This window comes from Cavia porcellus, unplaced genomic scaffold (assembly GCF_034190915.1).
Source record: "Cavia porcellus strain 051 isolate PalLab524CR breed Dunkin Hartley unplaced genomic scaffold, mCavPor4.1 scaffold_10, whole genome shotgun sequence".
Classification (NCBI taxonomy): Eukaryota; Metazoa; Chordata; class Mammalia; order Rodentia; family Caviidae; genus Cavia; species Cavia porcellus.
The window spans coordinates 72350092-72373877 of NW_026947493.1; the positions used below are offsets into that span (position 1 = coordinate 72350092).

General features: G+C 33.8%; 1 protein-coding gene across 7 annotated transcripts in view; it reads left to right on the plus strand.

The window, feature by feature from the left end:
• Vps13b (vacuolar protein sorting 13 homolog B) overlaps window positions 1-23786 on the plus strand; it is a 683809-nt gene that overhangs the window by 464547 nt on the left and 195476 nt on the right. For all 7 annotated transcript variants that reach the window (XM_063257835.1, XM_013143877.3, XM_003479878.5 and 4 more), the window contains one exon: window positions 1765-2452. In XM_063257835.1, the coding sequence (XP_063113905.1) occupies window positions 1765-2452 (688 nt within the window). The remainder of the gene's footprint in view (window positions 1-1764; window positions 2453-23786) is intronic.

The window sequence follows — 23786 nt, forward strand, 5'->3', positions numbered from 1 at the left end:
CTAAGCGCCAGGCATTCTTCAGCTCCATTATATTCTTATGGAGCTACCATCTAATGTGCCACCCATTATTAAACAAGACTTTTAGTATTTCAGTTGAATATAACCCATCCATAATAGAAGTACAAATGAAGTATTGAGATCATAAAAAAAAAAGAGCAATTCACAAGTTCCATTTGTTTTGAGTGGTGACTGAATTTGTTAGCTACAGCAAAGTCAGAGGGTTACTCCCAGCACAGAAATAGCACAGTACAGGTAGCATGATTTTTTTAAAAAAGATGTCTTCCAAGAGTAATGCTAAGTTTTATTTCAAGTATTTAATGCTGTATTTTTGTAACAATATGGTGTGTTTGTCAACAATTATAAAATCAAAATAGGAAATATTATTTGAAAAATCTGTTTTTTATTCTTTAACATTTCCACAATGAGCCCTTGGTAAACAACTTCTATAACACATGGCCAATTGATACTTTTATTGACCAATTAAATTAAAAACTGATAAGTAACACCCAGTATTTCTGGAATATTTTACCATCACCACTCAGTAGTAGTAATGTAAAACTGTGCAGCCTTTTTGGAAAGGTATCAATATTAACAGCTTTAAAGTTTTTGTAACAATTACCTTTTAATTCCACTTTGACAAGCTGTACTAAAGAAATACTGTAGTACTACATGTTTTTCATAGGTGTTTGTTGTCAAAAATTGAAAACTTGTATGTCTAATTGTATGGGAATGGTTGAAAAATTAGTCCTAACACTAAGTGAAGTGTATAATAGCATGTTGGAAACTTGAGTTACAAATTTGTGTCCACACCATGGCTAGGGAAAAAAGGCTAAAAGGAAGTGCACTGTTACTGATTAGTTTTTGTTGCTGATAAGAGGGGAGTGGGTAGGATTTTGTGATTGCTCTATATACTTCTGTGAATTTTTTAGGTGCTGAATAGATGTTTGCGAGATGTGAGAAGGAGAGAGCTAAGTTCTTACAGTCATGTTGGCAAAGTAATCTTAACACAACTTCTGCTGCCACCAAGTTGTTCCTTTTTCTCTGCTCAGGGTCCATGGTGGAAAACATTGAGAAATAGTAGCCTTTATTGTCCTGAGGAAAAATCTACCCTGAGAGACCTTAGTTTTTTATTTGATTTTGTTTGATCATTTGTATTTACCCTTGTTCCAAAACCTTTTGTAGGTGAGAAAATAACCATCTTAAATGGCAAGCATTTATATTTTAAATTACTCTTCTATGTTCCTCACAATTTAGGACTGCTGACTTTTCCCTCCCTTTCTTACTATTCAAAAACTTATGATCAGTTTATTAAAAGGTTAAACAGTATAAGGTGCACTGAGGTAAAATATAATTTTAACCAATCATGAGCATGAATTAGAAACAATTTATTGTATTACTTTGAAAATAACTATACAGAGTGCTGGTCAAAATAGTTATTTGAAGAACCATTTTTTAAAAACCTACATTGTATTAAACCAAGATAGGTGGCTCTGACACTTGAAGTATATTTCACTGAAATGCACATTTGATCATTTGATGCTTTTCTCTAGAATTTCCATTCTTACTTTGTTGTGGGTTTTTTGGGGGGTATTTTTTATTGTTCTGTTTTTGTTTTATTTTGTTTTTTTAAATGAACACCTACCTAATTTTTTTTATGACTACCAGGTTATACTAGACTTATTTAAGTGTCTCTTAAACACATATACAATTGTTTATATGTCAGCACTCGTAACTAATTTGAAATATTTTATCTTTTTTTTACAGATCTCTAAACAAGAACTGAAAACAATGGATACATTTGATGGAGGTGCAGCTGAAACCTCCTCTCGATACAGTGGTGCTCAGGACAGCGGAATTGGCAGTGACAGTGTTAAAATCAGAATAGTGCAAATAGAACAGCAGAGTGGTGCCAGTCAACACCGGATTGCCCGTCCCTCACACCAGTCATCAATCGTAAAGAATCTAAATTTTATTCCTTTTGACATATTTATTACTGCAAGTAGAATCTCACTAATGACTTATTCCTCTACGGCCTTGCCTAAGTTGAAATCACAAGTACAGAAAGAAGATGAAAAAACAGGCAAGAGTTCATTAAATCTTCCAGAAGTTGATTCATATGGTACTAAACCCAGTCAGTCGTGTATTTCTATAATGACAGCTGAAAATCTCTTAACCAGTGACACATCTTTAACATCAGGGAGAAAAATAGGGATTCTCTCTCTTGAAAATCTTCATGCATCCACAAGGTCATCTGCAAGGCAAGCACTTGGCATTACTATTATTCGGCAGCCTGGTCGAAGAGGAACAGGTGATTTACAACTGGAACCATTTCTGTATTTCATTGTGTCCCAGCCTTCCTTGCTTCTGAGTTGTCACCACAGAAAGCAGCGAGTAGAAATATCCATTTTTGATGCTGTGCTTAAAGGAGTAGCCTCTGATTACAAATGTACAGGTAAGAGCCTTCAAATTTACTGGAATGTTAGTAATTACTACTATATTAAATGTTTTATTCTCGTAACTTAAAGATCAAACAAAAAACAGCTGAAGGCCAAACAAGCCATCTTTTCTCTACAGAATATATAGAGTTCACGTCCCACAGCTGAATCATGTTTAAGTAAATGTTTGAAATTCATGGAGGTTTAACTGAATGAAACAAGGACTGTCTTGGCAACAAAGATGCTTAACAGTTTCCAGTGTTTGAGATGCATACCTTTTTGTCATATTAATGACCCATAGGTATGTTTGCCATGTGAATGTAGCTCTTTAGATTACAAAAAAAAAAAAAAAAAAAAACCTTAGAATATAAACTATATAGCTTTGGTATTCTTCAGATCTATTCATCTTGCCACAAGAGCATAAAATGTAATCAAGAAAATTTATTAATAAAATGAGATAATTTAAAAATTTTTATACATTTACAACAAAACCTTTATTAATGACATTGGCTAATACGCTCTTCTTATATCCCATTCATACTTTCCTTACAAGAGGATTTTTCTGTATGATAAAATGAAACCTTAGAAGCTTCTTAAATGAAAAAGATAAAAAGATGCTCAGATTTCAGATGTACAAGCTGTTAAGAACAAGATCCAATGGAAAATGGGTCAAGAAACATATAATTAGAGACCTTTCTCCTGAGTTAATGTAGAAATGCAGATTTGCAGCAAAGACTTGAGATGATAGCTGGGTCACTCAATACTGACTATTTGAAGAGGACCCTGGCAAACACACGTGTACTTTGGGCATATTATCGCTAGCAGGTGAGCCTGTCTAGCAGATTGAAACCAGCAGTGAGGCATTTGGAGAGTTGGTCTGAACTGGAAGTTGGGTTGGTTTGTTTTTGACATTAAGGAGAACCATTTTACACATAACAAATGTAGGAATCAAGATTCAGCCCAAAAAGGTAAAATCAAGGGAAGTCTTAAGCTCTTACCAACATTTCATGGAAGTCACCTACTTTAGAAAAGAGTAACTTTACAGTTGCTATAGTGGAATATCCTAAGGTTATCCTCTACTATTTCTTCGTCCTGTTTTCAGTGACATGCTGAAGCTGGCTGGCTTACCCTGATACAAATGAACAGAATCTTAGACTCTTAGGATCTTTGTGAGCCCATGGCCCAATCACAGGCAGCTTAAATTAGCCATATTAGCTAATGTCTGTATACCACAAATATTAACAGCTCTCCTAATTGTTAATCTGTTAACTCTTAACTCTCTTAATCTGTTAAAACAAGTATATGTACCAACTCCACACAAAGAATGTAAACATTATGTACTACAAACGTACAAACTAGAAAAAGAAAAGGAAGTGGATCAAGAGATAGATACAGGGAAAATGAGGAGGGAAAGAGAATGAAAAAAGGAATTAAGATAACACAACTAAATACAAGGAACATAAACATGTACTACTAGCATGTATTAATAATAAAAAACTGTGTACTAGCAACCACTGTCCTATTCTTCAAACATATTCTCATTTACTAAATGCCTGTAACATAATATGTACTGCAAGAGCACTGTAGATGGGATGGTGCTAGGGTGGTAGAACACAGTACATAATTCAAAGATTTATGTCAGATAGCTGTTTGAGAGTATGCTTAGAATTGGCTTAAATTAGGTATAGGATGAGGAGAGTAAATCTTGATTCCCTGCTCCTCCTTTAGTTCATTGACCTGAAATCAGGTAATGGCCCTTCTTAAGAGATACTGGGAAAGCCAGAGGACAGCAGAAAAGGAAAGGGAGCTGATCATCAACTACAATGTCTTCCCCAAACTGTGTGTGTAGATGTGCAGAGATAACAGAAATCTCATTTTGTCCAACCTTCGAGTCCAGCCTAAAGGTTCTACATATTCTCAGATTTGAAACTAATTGTTGCACTGAGGTAAGCTAAGTCAGGGTCCACAGTAATAAAAGGAAACAATCAATGGGTTTTTATTCCATGTTTCAAAATTATAGGGGTAGGTTTTAGTCCATTTTATTAATATACTCCTGTCATGTTTATACATTTTCATCTCAGTTTGAATTCAGCAAAGTTATAAAGGTTCACTCCAAAGATTTTCTTTTGATTTGTAGTCTCTTCCTAAGTTAAAATAATAAAGTACCTCTTGCTAGAAGACATTCTTTTATATAAATATAAAACCCATTTTCAGCAGATGAAGCTAAAGTAGAGGTTATGGGCCAGTTTTCTATGAAGTGCACATGTGGGAGGAAAACGTTTTACCTTTTCAGAACATTAATATGCTTGTGGATGCCATTGACAGACATCTGCTTGGATGTGACATAATCCAAGTACAGTGAGAGTTGGTTGTGACAAAGTACATGATTATGTTTCTTAAAATAAATTTGATGATCTTGTGAAATTTATCAAAATGACAAACAAACAAGTAGTTTACAATAGCTCAAAAAATGTAATTAACATTTATTATACTAACTACTGCTCTAAATGCATTATTTCACTTCACCCTGATAAAAATTCTACAAGGATCATTATGTTTCATAGTACAGATTAGGAAACTAAAGCTTAGAGAAATTAATTGTCCAAGGTCACAGACCTAGTAAGGAATAGAACTGTGTTCAAAACCAAGCTTTGTTGGAGTTCTGCGTCTGAACTCTCAAACACTAAAATCCTGGAGTGGAGAAAATGATGTGGATCTGCAGTTCTCTCAGTTCGGCTCTATTTTCCCACTCCCAAACATGCAAGTGGTTCCCTCCTTTCATACTACTGCAAAATTATATTGGTTAAACATGTCCATGATGTGACTACACAGTACAACCGTACTTGGCAGTGTGAGAATCGTGCGTTCAAATCTGTCACAAGTTGTATATTTGTCTAGTAGAGTAATTGTGAAAATGAGAGATAATTTATGAGTAGTTGTAAAATACTTAACATTGATCCTAGTAACTAGGAGACCCTCATAAATGTATGTTGCTTTGTCTATTACTATTAAATAGTAAAAAGATTACTAAATTAAGAAACAGAAAAGCTGGATTTTTGTTACTGAGCCTACCATTAATTGGCAGAGTGATCTTAGCCAAGCACTTCATTTCTTTGGATTTCTGTTTGCTTTTCTGTAAAATGTGATGATGATAAAAGATATCAACAAGTACCTTTCCAGTTCAAAAGTTTTGTCATTCTGTAATTAAAATTTATCTTTCCAAAAATATCTTCACTGTACTGTTTGACTTCAAGGAGTAAGCTATTACTATACCAGGTTAAAATTTATTATTGACTTATTTTGATGATGCAAATTTCCTTTGACACTAGAAGAAACACTGACTAGTCTCTTCACTATTTTAAACAGACAGATTTTATTAAATGTTAATGAAGTTATTTTTCAAGAACTAATCTGGGAAATTTTATTTTAAATTGGTCCCCTTAAATAAAATTTACATTCTCACTATCAAGTAGGTTACCCAAAAATATTTTATGTAGTTACTTTTTTATCCTCCATGAAATCTCTGCTTCATGTCTAATAGTCTTTGGAAGTACTGAGATAGTAATCTTATGATAAGAAAAATATGCACTGCTAGGATGTTAACATTCATGGGAAGGGAGGGGCAGTAAGGTGGAGGGCAGCTAGTTCTGTTTCTGGTTTCTAAAGTTAAGCAGTCATTAGTACCTTTTAAATGAAGAGACGCAGGGCTGGGGACTTAGCTCAGTGGCATAAGGGCCTGCCTTGCAAGTGTGCAGTCATGAGTTCAATCTCTGATACCAAAAAGAAAAAAAAAAGGAATAAATGAAGAGATAAAAAGGGTGTCACGATGAAGCTAACCTTTTAAGAAATTAAGGGAAATTTAAAGCCACTATAAATTAGAATGGAAGAACAAATGTTGTTGTATCTTTCTAAAGCATTCATACTTCCTCTGTAGTTTCGCTGTCGCTCATTTTATATTAGGTACCAGGCAATAGCAATTTTAGCATATATCTGCATCTCAGTGATCAGATCATTTCAACATATCAAACTTTCCTGAGTTTGACAGGAAATAGTTTTCGTTTCTTGGTTTTTTGTTTTTGTATATCATTAGCACAAAAATACTTGACAGCAAAAAATTTTAGTAAAATCTGGCTTGGCTTACTGATTTCTGAACAAGTCATAAACTATTATTACATGTGCTCATGTTTCTTTATTTGAAAATCATATAAAGAGTAAACAAAGCAATTTATTTTATTCTTCAAAAAAGCTTATCATGTTCACAGGAAACATTTCCCAAAAAAGTAAATATCATAGTTATGGTATAAATACCAAATGAAAATATATCCAAAGATTTTATTTAACTCATTAATAAATGATTAATTGATGTTTTTCATTAATTTGCAAGAATGTTACAGAAAACTTATGCAGAAGAGACCTGGTCAACTTAGAAATTTTGATTCTAGAATTCACCAAGGTCCTAAAAATGATAAGAGCCTCTTGATCATATATATTATTCATGGCTAAGGCATGGTTCTGGTTGATTTTAGAAAAATGGAAATATTTTGACATTAAATTATAAATATTTTAATTTGCTTGACATTTTAAGGAGACCATTATTAAGACTTTGCAAACAAATACTAAAATTCCTTTGAACATTCTTGGAATATGGTGTAATATCACAAGGTGATTCCATTAATTAATGTGGTTTTCAAAATCAGTTTCCCTCCTGTCTTATATGATTGACTTACTACCTTAAAAATTGATCCTTTTTTTATTTTAAAGAGAAAAACTAAAATAACAAGAAAACAGAGTTTCAAAACAGGTTAGTAGAAGAGTTACAATGATTAATACATTTTGTATTGTACACACTATACCAAATAGTATAGACTATAACCAAATAGGATTATATTCTTCTGATGCCCTGTCTTGTCTGTTTCCTAGAATTGCTTTTGCTATTCTAGGTCTCTTCATAATAGTTGTTCAGAGTACAAGATACAGGCATGATATCTTATCCTAACGATATTAGTGCAAATCTTCCTTTTCAATGAATTAAGAGAAACTAGCTGTATAACTATATTAATGATCTTGTTATATAGTTTTTTTCTTTTTCCTTTCCTTTCTTTCCCCTTTCCCTTATCACTATTTGTCTTTCTTTTGAGTAGTTTTTTTCCAATCCACAGTATCTGTTGTACATTTTGTATCTCATTTACTTGTTCAGTTTCTCGCACCAGTGAGACAGTATGTTTACACATACAGATCTGATTTATTTCACTTACCAGTTTGGTCACAAGTTGCACCCATTTACCAAAAAAAGTCCCCAGTTTATCCTTCTTTATGGCTGAGTAGTACTCTATTATATACAAAAACCACTTTTTTATGCATTCCTCAGTTGATGGGAATTTGGATTGTTTCTAAGATTTAGCTCTTACAAATTGTGCTGCTAGAAAACATGGGTGCACAGAATATGCTGTGATATGATGTTTTTAATTCTCTATGAAGATACCCAAAAGGGGAATTGCTGGATCAGAGGGAACCTCTACATCCTAGTTTTTAGAGGAATCTCCACACTGATATCCATAGCAGTTACATCAGTCTACACTCCCACTAAAAGTGGAAAGGGTTTATTTTTCCCCACAGCCACCAACATTTGTTATTGCTTGTTTATTTGACGATAGCTATTCTTTCTGGCGGAGATGGAATCTCAGTGTTTTAATTTGTATCTCTCCAATAACCGATGATGTTGAACTTTTTTTTGTTATTTTAAGAATATTTTATTTTAAAGAGAATAAAAGCAAGCAAAATAAAACAGAGTAAAGCCAATCAACACAAATGAAATACAGGATTTCAAAACAAGATAACAGAAAATCAACCATGGTTACCATACTAGCCATACCTTCAGACATAGAAAAATCAAACAAAACAGAGCAGAATAGAACCAATAAAAACAAAAAAAGAATACAAGACTTCAAAACACAAAGTAAATCCAAAATGGCTACTATAATATGTTTTGTTACCTTTGAAATAGCTGTCCATGCCATCAGATATAATAAAATCAGCAAAACAAAACAGAATAAAACAAAACAAAACAATGAAAACCATACAGGACTTCAAAACAAGATAATAGGGAATCAACAATGGCCACTAACTTCAGACAGAGATCTCCCTTAAGTGCTATATTGCGTATTGTTATCCTCTAAATAGATGATCAGAATACTGGCTTTAGGCCTGCAAAGTCAATGAAACAGCAAACATTAACCTGCATTTTCCTTCAATAGCTATCATCTCAGCCTGTGTTTCTCAAGATCAACTGGTCACTTACAGGGTGGGAGGGGAAAATCTTGGCTTTTCTTATCTCCCAGCCCATGTTCCAGAAGGGGCTGGCATCTCATGCTAAACATTTTTTAATGTGTTTATTTGCGATTTCTGTTTCTTCATTGAGAAGTATGTATACATCTCATATGTCCATTTTTGAATTGGATCTTTGAATTTTGGGGTATGATTTGTTTCAGTTTTTGTATGTTCTAGATATCAATCTTTTGTATGAAGGACAAGTGGCCTCATAATATAATTTTAGGTCTGGGATCGTGATGCCCTGTCTTGCCCTTGTTGCCTAGAATTGCTTTTGCTTTCTAGGTCTCTTTTGGTTCCAAATGAATTTTAGGAATGTTTTCTCCAGTTCTGTGAGGTATATTAATGATATTTTCATCAGAATTGCATTAAATCTGGATAACAATTTCAAGAGTGTGACCACTTTCACTCTGTTTGTTCTTTCTATCCATGAGTAACAGCTATCTTTCCATTTTATGACATCCTTTTCAACCTCTTTTTTTAGGATACTGTAATTTCACTGTACAGATCTTTTATATCCTTGTTATACTGATTTCTAAATATTTCATTTTTGTAGATGCTATTGTGAAGGGTATGCTTTTCTTAATGTCTCTGTCTCTGTCTCTGTCTCTCTCTCTGTCTCTCTCTGTCTCTCTCTCTCTCTGAGTTTGTTGCTTTGTACAGGAATTCTATTGATTTTTGAATGCTGACTTTGTATCCTGCTATACTACTCTACTGAATTTGGATATTAAATCTACAGGTTTTCTGGTGGAGTTTTTGGTGTCTTCTATGTAGAGGATCATGTCATCTGCAAATAATGATAATTTAACTTCTTGCTTTCCTATACTTACTGCTTTTATTTTTTTCTCTTGTCTAATCACTCTGACTAATGTTTCCAGAATGGTATTGAATAGGAGGTTTTTTTTTTTTGTTTGTTTGTTTGTTTTGTCTTTTTCCTTTTTATCGGTTCCGGGGATCAAACTCACGACTGCCTGCTTGCAAGGCAGGTGCTTATTGCCGCTGAGCTAAACCTCCAGCCCCTGAATAGGAGTTTTGATAAAGGGACATCTTTGTCTTTTTCCAGATTTTAGAATAAGTGTTTTTAAGTTTTTGACTATATAATATGATATGAGCTTCTGTTTGTCGTAGATAGGTTTATAAGATTGAGTTACATGTATTTCAATTTTCTGTAGGTTTTTATCATCAATGGTGCTGGTCTTTGGCATATGCTTTTTCTGCATCTATTGAGATGATCATGTGGTTTTTTTCCTTTGGTTCTGCTAATATGGTGTTGCATTTATTGATTTAAGTATGTTGAACCATCTCTGCATCCATAGGATGAATCCTATTTGGTTATAGTATGTGCTCTTCTTGATGATTTGCTCTATTCTGTTTACCAGTATCTGAATAAGGTTTTTTGCATCAATGTTCATTATGGAGATTGGCCTGTAGTTTTGTTTTTTGATTGTATTCTTCTCTGGTTTTGGAATCAGGGTAATACTTCAAGGAATGATTTTGGAAGTAATGCGTCCTTTCAGTTTCTTTAAAGAGTTTCAGCATTAGTGAAATTAATTAGTATTTAGGTAAATTTCTTGTAGAATTCTACAGTAAATCTGTCAAGGTCTGGGCTTTTCTTTGTTGGTAAATTTTTAAATTATATTTTCAATTTCAGTGGCTGATATCAGGTTATTTAGAATTTTTGTAACTTATTGATTTAGTTATAGATAATTATTGTATATAGGAATCTGTCCATTTCTTCTGTGTTTTTCCAAATTATTAGAATATAGATTCTTATAGTAGGTACTGATGATCTCCTGGATTTCTGTGGGATCTGTTGTGATTTCCCATTTTCATTCCTGATCCTTGAATTTATGTTTTTTCTTTCCTCTTTTTGATGATCTTAGCTAATGATTTATCAATTATTTATTCTTTCAAAAACTAACTTTTCAATTCATTGATTCTCTGTATTTTCTTAGTCTTTATTGTATTAATTTCTGCTCTTATTTTTGTATTTCCTCCATGTATGTGCTTTGTATTTGATTCAGTCTTCTTTTTTCTAGAAATTTGAGGCTCAATATTAGGTTATTTGAGCTCGTTCTGTTTTCCAATGTGTGAGTTCATCACTATAAATTTCCCTTGCAGGACTACTTTCATTGTGTCCCATAAGTTTTAGTATGTTGTGATGGCATCATCATTTAATTACATAAATATTGTTTATTCATCTTTAATTTTCTCTATGACCCATTGGTTATTCAGAAGGGTGTTGTTTAATTTCCATGTGTTAATGTGGTTTTTGTGACTTATTGTTGATTTTTGATTTCATTTCACTATGGTCAGATAGTATGCATGGGATGATTCAAGTCCTCTATGTTTACATATTACATGTTATGTCAGCTAATATATGGCTTATTTTGGTTTTAATCTTTGCTTAAGTAATCCTACCTACTTCTAAAAACTGAAGAGCAAACACTAGTCTATTACATTCCCAGATATTTGCCATGTCCACTGCTCTTCTTTCATTGCTGAAGATCATGTTTCCCCTAGATACATTTTCCTTCAGCATAAAGAACTCTCTTTTGCATTTCTTTCAGGAGTGGTGCTGCTAAGCCATGCTTTGTAGATTTCCTTGATCTGAGAAAGGCATTGTTTCCCTGTCTCATTCCTAAAAGATATTTTTGTAAGATATAAACTTTAGAGGTACTCTTCGATTTGCTGATGAGAAATGTGTTCATTCTACTGTGGTGTGTGTGTGTTTGTGTGTAATTCATCTGTAATTACTCAGGACTTTTTTTTCCATTGGTTTTATTTAGGTTGTTACTGACATATCTCGGCTTAGTTTCTTTAAATTTATCCTGTATAGGAGTCTCTGAACTTTTTGATTCTGTAAATTTGTATTTTTGTTTTTACTAAATTTGGGTACTTTGGGCCATTATTTCATCAGGTTTTGTTTTTACACCATTCTTTTTGTTCATTCCATCTGGGATTCCAGTGCTAAGTTTTATGCTGTCTTAGAGATCTCTGAGACTTTCTCATTTTTTCTCTTTTCACCCTTGTTCTTCAGACTGGATAATTTCTATTGAATTTTTCAGTTCTAAAATTTCTGTCTTTTATCATTGGTGTTGAAAACTTCTTTATTTTTATTTGCTTCAAGTATATTTATCTCATGAAATACAGTTGTAATAGCCACTTAAAGTCTTCGAGGCATGTGTCACTTCCACTGTAGAACAGCTGTCACACTCTGTGCACACATACACATACCCAACTCTCAGAGAAAAGCCAAAAATGGATGAGGGGGCAGAAAAAGAGAAGACAACAAAGGAAAAAATTAGTGTTTCCTCCACAGTCTTAAAGCAGTATGGTTAGTTCTCAGGGTGAATTTCTGTTGGCATTTTGGCTCTCTCCTTGTTGTCATTCTGCACCCCTGCTTAGGGCTGTCAACTTAGAATTGCAAGGGAAAGGAGAAAACACCAAAACCAACTGGGGTACTCATCACCATATGTGTCATATCCACAAGTATGACTCTTCTTCCCAATTTGTATTCTTATTTGCTTTTCAGAGTACAGTGGGATTTATTTGTTTTTGGTAATATTTGTAGGGTGTTTTATTATTGTAAGGAGCCCAGAGAATTAGGCGGCAGTGAGCTTTTTCCATTATTGGTGACACCAGACATTCTATAAATTTAAAGTCACATCTTCTAGTTCATTTACCAGGACCTGGTTTTTTGAGAAACTCAATACAAGATTTCTGCCAAAAGTGATACTTTTATACGTTTACATCTGGGAGCACAGGTCACTTAGATATCTTACAATAAATAATTACTCCTCCCTAGGAGTTGTCAGCATTAACTTGATTCTGTCCATGTCACTATGAAGCAGAGAACATGCCCAAGTACTCCAAGGGCAGCAGTGGCATTCTCTCTATGTGCTCCTTAGGGCTTTCTTTCATACCTTATAAAAGTCAGTTTAAAAGAGGAAATGCTGTGAAATTGTCCTTCTTGTATGTATATAGACATATACCCTCCTCAGCACATGTGAGTTATACAGATATAAATATAGATGAGGATATAGATACACATCGCTTAAATTCTTTGAGCTTCTACCCAGCATAGATGACTAGTGGAATCTTAACTGCATCTGTTTAGGAAGCTAAAATGAGATAAAATAACAATTATTTATTCTTTTAATTATTATTATAGTGTAATCCTCAGTCTGAATAATTTAACGATTTAATTTTATGCTAACTATAAGTATATATAGCACTGTTTTATTTCCTTAATTTAAAACTGCAGGTTAAATTATTAGCCTGAATTTCTCTTTTAGTTATTAATAATGCTGTACCGCAAATGATTTTCCATCTCAACCAAAAAGATAATATATCTGTAAGTTAACAGGTTTTTAAAATAGTAAAATAATATGGCAATGATCTTTTCTATGCCCTTTTCACCTGTAGAAACCTCGAAGATCTTCTGCCAGCACTTTTATATATAGCAGCTGTATTACTGGCAGTTCTCATTTAAATAAAGATGTATGTAATTGTTTTTTAACATAATTGTATTAGTTGTGTTTATAAATATTTAAAAATTGATATTTGTTTTGTTTAAGGTGATGAACTCCAGATTTGAAATTGCCTCATGACTTGAATATGCAGCCAAAGGCAGCCTCAAAATGTCATTTTTCTTATTTGTGTAGGGCTTTTTTGTTTGTTTTTGAAAAAATGACTGTGCCATCTGGTCAATTCTGAAGGAGTGCAGCCACCCTGGAGAAACTTAAGCAACCACCACACTTCCTTAGCATATAGCCAGCCTAAGTATCTTATTACCCATTAATGTGTGCTAGCAGCTAACAAAGAAATCAATTGCAAATAATTGCTTCATCCACTTACAACTTCTTTAGCTGATTGTAACTTTCAAACATCAGCTACACTAAAATACAGAAGTTAAAGATTATTAGAACGTATCATACCAAAAAAGCAGGTAATAACACACTATGTCAGACAGTACACTCTAGATGTAATATCTGTAGTATAGTTCATTTTCTTCATTTATAATGTGAGGTAGGACTTTAAGGTTCACTTTAAAAAAATATGGAATAGAGTCCAAAGAGAGCTGTAGATTTGGAGATAATGAAGTCCGAGTTTTCATCCCATCCCCATTCTGTTGTTCACATCTAGTTGACCTTGGACAAGTTAATCTCACTAAGCCTCAGTCTCCTTATCCATAGTATAGGATAATACTCCTAGCAACCTCCTAGGGAGGAAATTCTTAGCTAAATGTGGGACATAAAGCTTAGTGAATGAAAATATTATTGTTAATTGCTTTTGTCACCACCTTTAAAATAGTGGTTGTAATTGGTCAAAGGAAAATATTCACATAACTGAAGTATAATTATAACTGTTGTATAGTTTAAAAATTTTTAGCTGCTATAATCAACTGTTTTACCCTTCTATAAATAGGTCTGCAAAAAATGTGCCAAGGATATTTGAGTAAACCAACAGTTGAAAAATCATAAACTAGCTTCTTACACCTCATAAATCATATCTTGATTTCATTTAGTTATTTTTTACTTTAAGGAGAGGGTTGAGTTACATGTCTCTTTAGAATTAAAGATTTTGTTAATGTCCCTGGAAAGGCTTAGAATTAACCTGTGACTTTTGTGTCACAATGATCACAACTTGAACATTCATCTGAAAATTTAGCTGCTGGGAACATTCTTGCTGTCCAATAATTTGAAACAAAATTCTTTACTTTGACAGGCATCAGCAAGTAAGTCAGTCTCTTAAATAAGAAGCACTGTAGTGAATCACTCAGGGAGAAGGGTGATGAGAAGGTTAAATAAAAAATGACCCAGTCATTTGGGGAAATGTTATATTAAAGAAAGGAAGTAAAAAAAAACTTGATTTTTAGTCTTGATTCTGTTGCCAAAGCTCTTTGATACAGATAACTGCCATTTCTTGGTGCTTTAATTTCTTTGTCTCTAAAATGGATAAAATAATATTTGTCTGTGTAATTCAGTACATTAATCTGAGCTCCAGATGAGATATTTATGAAATTCTTTGGAAATACACAACATTATTCAACTGTAAGTTCAAATTTCTGTCCTTACAGGGAAGGAAAGCTTAATAAATCCTCACTTTTGAACATGATTTGTTTCATAAGTATTGGGATACCTGTTTTTATTTTTATCAGCATCTATGTAAAATGAAGAATGGGGAATTCATTTAAAGAGGCTAAATTGTTTTTAGTGTTACAGAACTCAGACTTTGTGTAGACCAAAACAGAGGGTTACAGTTAGGATTAAGTTCATCATTGGATATGCCACTATATTTTTTTTTACAGTTACTATTTTAACTTGTACTGAGTTTTAATCACATTATCGTGTAAAATATTTGAAGCCCACCATAGAATTTAACATGAAAACAACCAAGTGAAAAGATCATGAAAATGGAAAACAGGACAGAAAATAAAAGGAATTCATTGTATCAATGTTTCATTCATTAACCACTGGTTAGCCCTAGTAAGTAGAAAAAATATTTCCTTCCAAAAAGATGTAGACTTGGTCCTAAAAGTCAGACCAGGGAACAGTGATAGCCAAACATCCCAGTAACACTTTAATCCTTTCCTTTTCCTATTCCTGTAGGCTGCAGATCTGGGATTTCAAGACAGGAAATCTCCGCTTGCCCTTTCCATCATATCTTATGAGGTGCAGAGTAGATTCAGAGTTTCAGAGCACAGGGAAAAAATGCTTATGGAGGCTAGGTAGAATGGTTCACAAGGAGTTACTGCAATTTACCCTGCATTCAGAGCAGTTGAGTTTCTTTCTTCATTGATTTTCCTTTCCTGACATTAATGTAGTATTTCATAGATCTATATTCCTTCACAATGTAATTTTCACGTATTACAGAGGCTTACTCAAGTACATTTGCTTCAGTGCCCCTTTTTTAAAAAGAAAAAGAAAATAGCCATTTCAACTCTGAGTCATAAAAGAAGTGTTTAAGAATAATTAGGATATGCTATATACATGTACCAATTCCCCCAAATTAATGTAGCTATTATAAGATACACTAATGATAAAAAATACACTAAATGATAAAGATGAAAGTAAATAAATTTCAAGTATACACCAATGATAAAAAATAAGTAAAATTTAAAATTAAAATTAAAAACCTTAGAGCCTTGCCTTTTACATGTCCAGTGCCCACGAGGTGATTGTCTTGATGTGACCTTTCATGGCAGGAACTGTACTTTGAGCCATTGATATAGTCAAAACACAGTTGTAGTTCTGACTGAGTTCCCTTGGAAGTTTCAACAGCATGGATAGAGGCAAATAGATTTAGTGTGGCAGGTCCTCCAAAATGTTTTCCTTCAAATTTTCTACAAGTTCTATTAAGTAACACCGTTGGGTTTTGGCTGAACATAAAAGAGTTAAGCTTAAAACACATCTGCTTAAAGCTTAAAACACATCATCTACACTGATGAATTTGCTTATTAACTCTTAAATAGTCTTTTGATGGAGTTTTTGAGGTCTTCTATGTAGAGTCTCATGTCATCTGCAAATAATGATAATTTAACTTCTTCCATTTCTATCCTTATTCTTTTTATCTTGTCTAATTGCTCTAGCTAATGTTTCAAGAACTATATTAAATAGGAGTGGTGATAGCAGACATTCATGTCTTGTTTAGGATTTAAGAGTGAAAGTTTTCAGTTTTTGCCCATTTAGTATGATGTTGGCTATTGGTTTGTCATATATAGCTTTTATCAGATTGAGGTAGATACCATCTATTCTAATTTTCTGTAGGGTTTTTATCATGCATGAGTGTTGAGCTTTATCAAAAATATTTTCTGCATCTATTGAGATAATCTTTTGATTTTTGTCTTTGGCTCTGTTGATATAGTGTAGTATATTTATTGATTTTTGTATGTTGAACCATCCCTGCAACATGTTATCTCTGTAGTGTAAAAAACTGAAAGAGTAAGATCCGAAATGTACAATAGATATTGTGAAAGAAAAGGGAAGAAACTGCTCAAAAGGCAAAAACTGGGATAGGGAAAGAGAAAATAAAGAAGGGAAAAGAGATAACATGTATATATATATACACAACTAATATATAACTATAATAAATTATGTGTAACATGTATATGATATATAATTATATATCATATGAATATATATGATAGATAAGTATACTACTAATCTGTGTTAGCTTGTCAGAAAGAATGGTTTGTGCTTTCATTATTTGATCCTTTTCATGCCTATATCTTGTAATCTGAGCAGCTACTTTGAAGATAGCAATATGAAATGTATTAACCATTGTTTTTTCATCTTGTTGGTTTGGGTTAGGTTTGTTTGTTTGTTTGTTTGTTTTTGTCTTTTTCCTTTTAATCGGTACCGGGGACCGAACTCATGACTGCCTGCTTGCAAGGCAGGCGCTTATGCCGCTGAGCTAAATCCCCAGCCCCTGTTTGTTTGTTTTTTGAGACAGTTTCATTATGCATATCAGGCTGACCTTGAACTCACTTTGTAGCCCAGGCAGGCCTCGAATTTGCAACAAATCCTCCTGCCTCAGCCCCCGGAGTGCTGAGATTACAGGCATGAGCCACCACACCTGCCCTGTATTAACTATTGCAATCTCTTTTTATTTTGTTTTGAAATTCTGCATCATCATTTTTATTTTTTTTTTGTTTTAAAATTTTTTAAAAATCATGTCTCCAAACAAAAGAAAGGATAGGAGAGCAAAGACTCCCAGTGCTCTCCTGCTACCCTGATTCCTGTTTATGTATGTTCTCCCACCCTACTCTGGCTAACTGTGACGTTTGCTTGGTTTTTCTCTGTGAAACTGAAATCCTGATCTACTTCTCATGTTTATTGGTAAAGTATTGTAAAGTCTCATTTCATTCAGGCTATTTGTGCAGAGGTTTATATACCTAACCTGTTTTAAACTTCTGGTTAGAAAATGGAGAGCAGGATGCTTTGGCTTGCAGATCACTGATTTCTTGGTTCAACATGCCTCTAAAGGATAGGAAAGGAGATGAGAATGTGATTCTGAGCTGGGAGAGGTGGCACACACCTGAAATTCCTACACTTTGGGCTTCTAAGTCAACAGGATCCTAAATTCTAGATCAGTTTGTACAACCTAGCAATTTAGCAAGACCTTGTCCCAAAATAAAAAATAACAAAAGGGTTAGGAATGTAGCTTGTTGTGGAAATCCTGAGTTCAATCCTAAGTACTACACACACCAAGGGGCAGGGTGAAGAGACAGAGACTGAGAGAGAAACCTGGGGGTGGGAGCAGGGGAAGGGAGGAAAGAAAAGAAAAAAAAAAAAGAAAGCAACTTTGATAATCATTAGAACCAAAGTAGAAGGAAATTATCAGGTCTATGGCTAGAAGTACTACTAGGGAAGTAAAATACGTTGAATATTGTTTGAAGTCTCCACACTTATATAAAGGCTGAGCAGTTTAAGATTAAAACCAGGTATAATTTCTACTGGTGACCGAAGCTTTAAAAAAATTTTTTTACCACTTTTGTTATATGTCTTAGTTGCGTTTTATTCACTGCTGAAGCCCAAAGTTGGGAAAGGAAAGGTTTATTTCTTACAGTGTCTGGAGATTTCAGTACATATTCAGTTGGCTTCAAGGCAGGGTGGCATGGCAGAGCTGCAGTTCATGGCAGCTGCAAACAGCAAGCAGGAACCGGCAGAGAGCAAGGCACACCTTCTTCCTGCCATTAGGTTACATCCTGGCTCCACCCCTATGTGGATGTAGCACTGACAGCATCAATCTAAGCACTAGACAGTGAACCAATCACAAATGCACAATGCAAACTCATGAGGCCTGGAAGCCACAGACATAAACCATTATGACATTATATTTCTCTTATTTTAAATGGGAGATGTTAAAACAGGAAAAGTAGACAATTGACAAAGTAACTATACATGTTCACTTTGTTTATAGTTAGGCTAAAATGTTGCTTAATTCTTACCATGACAAGTCCCTTTAAAACCAATTTACATACATTATTTTACATAATATTTCACAACTTTTATTTTAGAAACATATTTACCTAAAGGGTTCAGGACTTATACTAAGATCTAACTATATCACTCCACACTTTGGCTCATGTTATAAACTACTATGGAACAAAATGTGTGAAAGCTTTATGACATTAAAAGTGTGTCCTGGATTGGTAACTATTTCTCAAACCTCTTATAGGATGCTATATCACCTTCAAGTTCTACACTCAAACATTCACCAAAAGCTATTTAAATGCTCTTTCATTAGTATGACAGGCCAGTATTCCTCAGACCAAGAGCAGATGTAGACATGGCCTTGGTTCTGTGAGACCAGCATGGCTTCATTAGTTATGGTAGGCTAGAATGTACCTGTAGCTCCTATAACTATTCACTAAACATTTCATGAAAAAATAAATTAAAATGCAGCATGTTATTTCATTTTTAAAAATCACAGTAGATCTGATGAATGGAAGCGGAAGTAAATTTTTAGGTTATTTCCAGTGCTGCATCACACAAACATTTGTTTTACTACATTCCTGAAGAAATTATGATATTTTTATCATATGCTACTATCAGAAGGAAAAATCCAGTCCATTCAGTATGACATCAGAGCAAAAATATCACTGAAATTTGAATCTACGCTAATAATTGTTTGGGAAAACATTGATTTTAGTCATATATCATCTATTATGCTAACATTAACATTGGGAATTTAATCAGGTATCCTTTCAAAAATTGATAATATTGGACAAGAAGTTATTAAGGATTGCAGGTACCAATAAGATCAGATTAATGTAGCAAGAAGGTAATGCCCAGATTAGATAGTTTACTTGCTTGCTGGAGAAATGTGGTTAAATCTGGAGAAAATGGCTTGCACCTGTGGTCCAGCTACAGTAGAGGCTGAGGTAGGGGAATTTTTAAGCCCAGGAATTTAAGACCAGCCTGGGCAACATAGCAATGTCTCTGTCTCTGTCCCTCTCTCTGTCTCTGTCTCTCTGTCTCTGTCTGTGTCTGTGTCTCTGTCTCTGTCTCTCTCTCTCTCACACTGTCTCTCTCTCTCTCTCACACACACACATACACAAATGGATGGATCATTCCTTTAATCTCAGCATATTCTGGGAAATTGAGGTAAGAGAATTGCAAGTTTGAGCCCAGCCTAGACAATTTAATGAGTTGGCAAAATTCTGTCTCAAAAGTTACAAATTTTTGAAACATATTGGGGTGTATCTCAGTTCAGAAGCCTTGGGTTCAGTATCCAGTAATAAAAAAAAAAAAAAGGAAAAAAAAGAAAAATTATATACTCTAAAGCATAGTTAACCAAAGATTTATTTTTCAGGACTCAGTTCTTAAATTTGAAATAGAGTTTTTTTAGTAGCACAGGTTTATGAAAACGTTCTTCTATTCAGAGGTTTAGTTTCTTTTCCAAATACATTTTATTTGAAGGAGAAAAAGAAAAAAGTTTATAGTTTTGTTGGCAGTGCTTCATATTTAGTTTAGTACTCATGTCCACAGAAATACAAAAGCAAGTGTCAATAAGGAAAGGGAAAACAACATTGTTGCGACTATGGTTACTAGCATTTCCCCACAACAAAACCTTTGCCTGGAACTGAAGGGAAATGACTACTGGATGTCCTTTTCTTTTTACCATTCCTTAGCCATTTCCTCTCCCAGGCACTCCTATGTCAAAAGCAAGCAGAAGAAGGCACTTATTATGTAGTCTGATGTAAGCCTATGATTGATGCAAGTAACCACTAGAAAAGAGAGGAAGCTGGGGATATAGCTCAGCAGCACCGCGCCTGACTGGCAAGGGCCAGGTTGTGAGTTGGATTCCAGGTACCAGACTACCAGACGGGAGAGGAGAAGCAACATGAGGAGGAGAATGATGCGGGGGGGGGGGGGTGTCTCAGTCTAGGTACTTAACTTTGAAGTGAACAGACTTTTATGGCAGTTTTTTTAAATTTAAAATTATTTTTTCATAGTGTAAAAAGCATTAAAAGTTTTGTTTCGGGCAGGCCTTGTGGCACATGCCTATAATCTCAGCCCTCGGGAGACTGAGGCAGGAGGATCTTTGCAAGTTCAAGACTATCCTGAACTACAAAGTAAGCTCAAGGCCAGCCTAGACTGCATAGTGAGACTCTGTTCAAAAAGACAAAAAAAAAAGAAAAAAATTTATGTCTCAGTGTCATGTAGCATATTTAGAAGTATCCAATGTAAAAGTAATTGGACTTCATTGCATATTTAGTGTTGCATCAGTCTTAAAATGAGAAAGCTATTACTATAATCTGTGGAGAAAAATTTTTCCTTACTACTTAGTGAAAAACTCAACTTTATTATAAAATATATATGTTCCCATTAGAGTTGACTGTATTCTATTATGTTTCCTTCCAAATGGCAAGAAAAAATGTACTTTATTCCATAATTGTCTGTTTCACATAGAAAAAACAAAATACAGTTATCACTCTAAAAGACCACTTATATCATAGTCAGTGAAAACTCTTCCAAGAAGATAAGTAAAAGTAAAGTTTTTCTGAAAAAGGACAGGTTAATCATAACATAAAATAGAGTCTGAATCAAAATTTTTGAAAGTCAGTATCTTGATTAATCTAGGAACTCAGTTAAGGCTTTGGTATATTTTTTCTTTGGATATTCTTTGTGACATGCTGTAGTAAAATAGTATTGTCTTTTGGAGGCCAGGTCAGCCCAAAAGGAAAACAAATATTGCAACTTTGTCTGTAACAGAGTCTTTTTGAGGTGAGTTATGACTCATTTTGTAAAAAGCTTTATAGCTATGAGCTGTTTGTCATTTATTTTGACCTATTTACTTCCTTATAAGATACAACTTTGTCCTGTTTTTTAGGGACAACAGTGTAAAGGTACTTATTGACATCAGCAGTTTATTCTATTAGAGTTTACTATACTTTGATAAATAAGTGTTTACTAGGTATGAAGAAATCTAAATGATTTTCGATTATGAAACAATTCTGTTTGTTACTCTATATATAAACCCTTTTAAACTGAATTTATCTGGTGCTTTCCCAGATATATGGAACCTGGTGAATGTGAATATAACTCATTTGCTAATCCTGTTGGTGTAATTAAGGGAAGTTAGAATGAATACAATACAGGAAATCTAGAAATCATGTTCCTTAGTATCTAGCTCTTAAGTGTAAGAGACTAAATGGTACCTTTGGAACTTGAGCCGTTTCTCTGGCATTCTGACTTACCTTTCTGTTGTTGTTCTTTAAGCAACACCATGACTCGAGACATATATGAGGTAGAGATTTTAGCCAAAACTAGGAGATACCAGTTATAATACATTGAATAGTCATCTATCATAAACCTGTATTTTTTGGATGTGTAAAATTATGGTTATTTTGTTTTATCAATCCTCTAAAGTTAGATATATATTTGAGGTCATTTGTTCTAATATTTTATTGGGGAAAGTCATCAAAATTTTGATTTCTCTAGAGAGATTTTGTAGACTTTTATGGTTGTTTTAATTTTTAATTCTGATTCTGCTACCTACTATTGCAGTTGGTTCATTTCTCTCGTGGTAATTCCTCTGTTCCCGTAATTACCCCACGACAGTATTTGAGCCAGAGTGCCAGAAGCCCAGGCCCTGTAACTTCTACCATAAGAAAGGCACAAAGTCCTCTCTGACACATTATCAGAATTTGTTGTTCACCTAGTATTTACTTTGATGAAGGAAAGACATTAAATACCTATTGAAACACTATTTGCTTTCCCCCTTTTCTTAATTTTTGTAAATGCTTGGTAGACTCCTATTTTTTTTCACTCCTGATAAGTCCATATTATTTTCTTATGTTTAGGACCATTCCAAAGGTGGTCATCCTACACTGCTTAAAAATAAGTTGGACATGTGTGTGTGTGTGTGTGTGTGTGTGTGTGTGTGTGTGTATGTAGGATGTATGTATGAAGATAGGTTCTTAGACTAGCATTTACTAAACCTAGTGTCCTGTTTCTGTTTTATTCCCTAAGCAATACTGTCTGAAATTTTTCTATATTAGTACATGAGATTCACTCTAGTTTATCAGCAGCATAGTATCCTATGTAATATTCATAGTTTAGCCATTATTTATTTTACCATTTCTCAATAGATGTTTAGTTTTATATTTCCCATATTTTTAATATTTAAATGATAGTACAATTCACTTCTCTGCACATTTATCTATGTATTCTTTAGTAGTTCTATAAGATAGAGTTTTGCAGATGACTTTTCTGATTTGAAGGCCATGGACATAAAGAATTTTGGCAGTCACCTCAACCCTGAAAAAATACTGTACTGCATGGATACATTCGTTTCCATGATACATTAGAGGATCCACTTCTCTTCACCTCTCAATAAAATATTTACAATCTTTTTTATCTAACTGAATGAACGAAACTTTTCTTTCTCATTTTAATTTTAATTTTTATATTCTAAAGAGTGAAACCGAACATATTTTTCTTGTTTTTCATAAAGCAGTACTCTCCATAAAGATTAAACAGCTAAAAGTTAAAATGAAACTTTATAGTGCTTCAGAATCTATGAAATACTAGACCTAGGCGGTACTAACCTGTAATCACAATACTCCAGTAAGTTAAGGTAGAGAACTGCAAGTTTGAGGTCAGCCTGGGGTATGTTGCATGTTCAAGGCCATTCTGAATCTGTCTCAAAAAAGAAATGATAAGAATATCTGTAATTACCTAGAGATAAGTTGGGAAAATAAATGTAAATATATTTTATCATATCGATTTTTAAAATGTTCATGCAAAAAGCATCAGAATATTTCTGAAAAACAACTAGCATACAAAAGGAAATACATCCATATATACTTGCCTGTTTTTTTACATTAGAATAAATCCCTACAAGTTAATTTGTTGGATCAAAGGATAAATAATTGAAAATATGTATTATAAAAATATGCCCCATAAAGGCCTACTATGGCGTAAGAGTAGACATGTAATCATAAACCCCCAGTTCAGGCATTACCAATTTTTTAGTCTTAGGCTAACAGATGAAAATCTGTATCTTAAA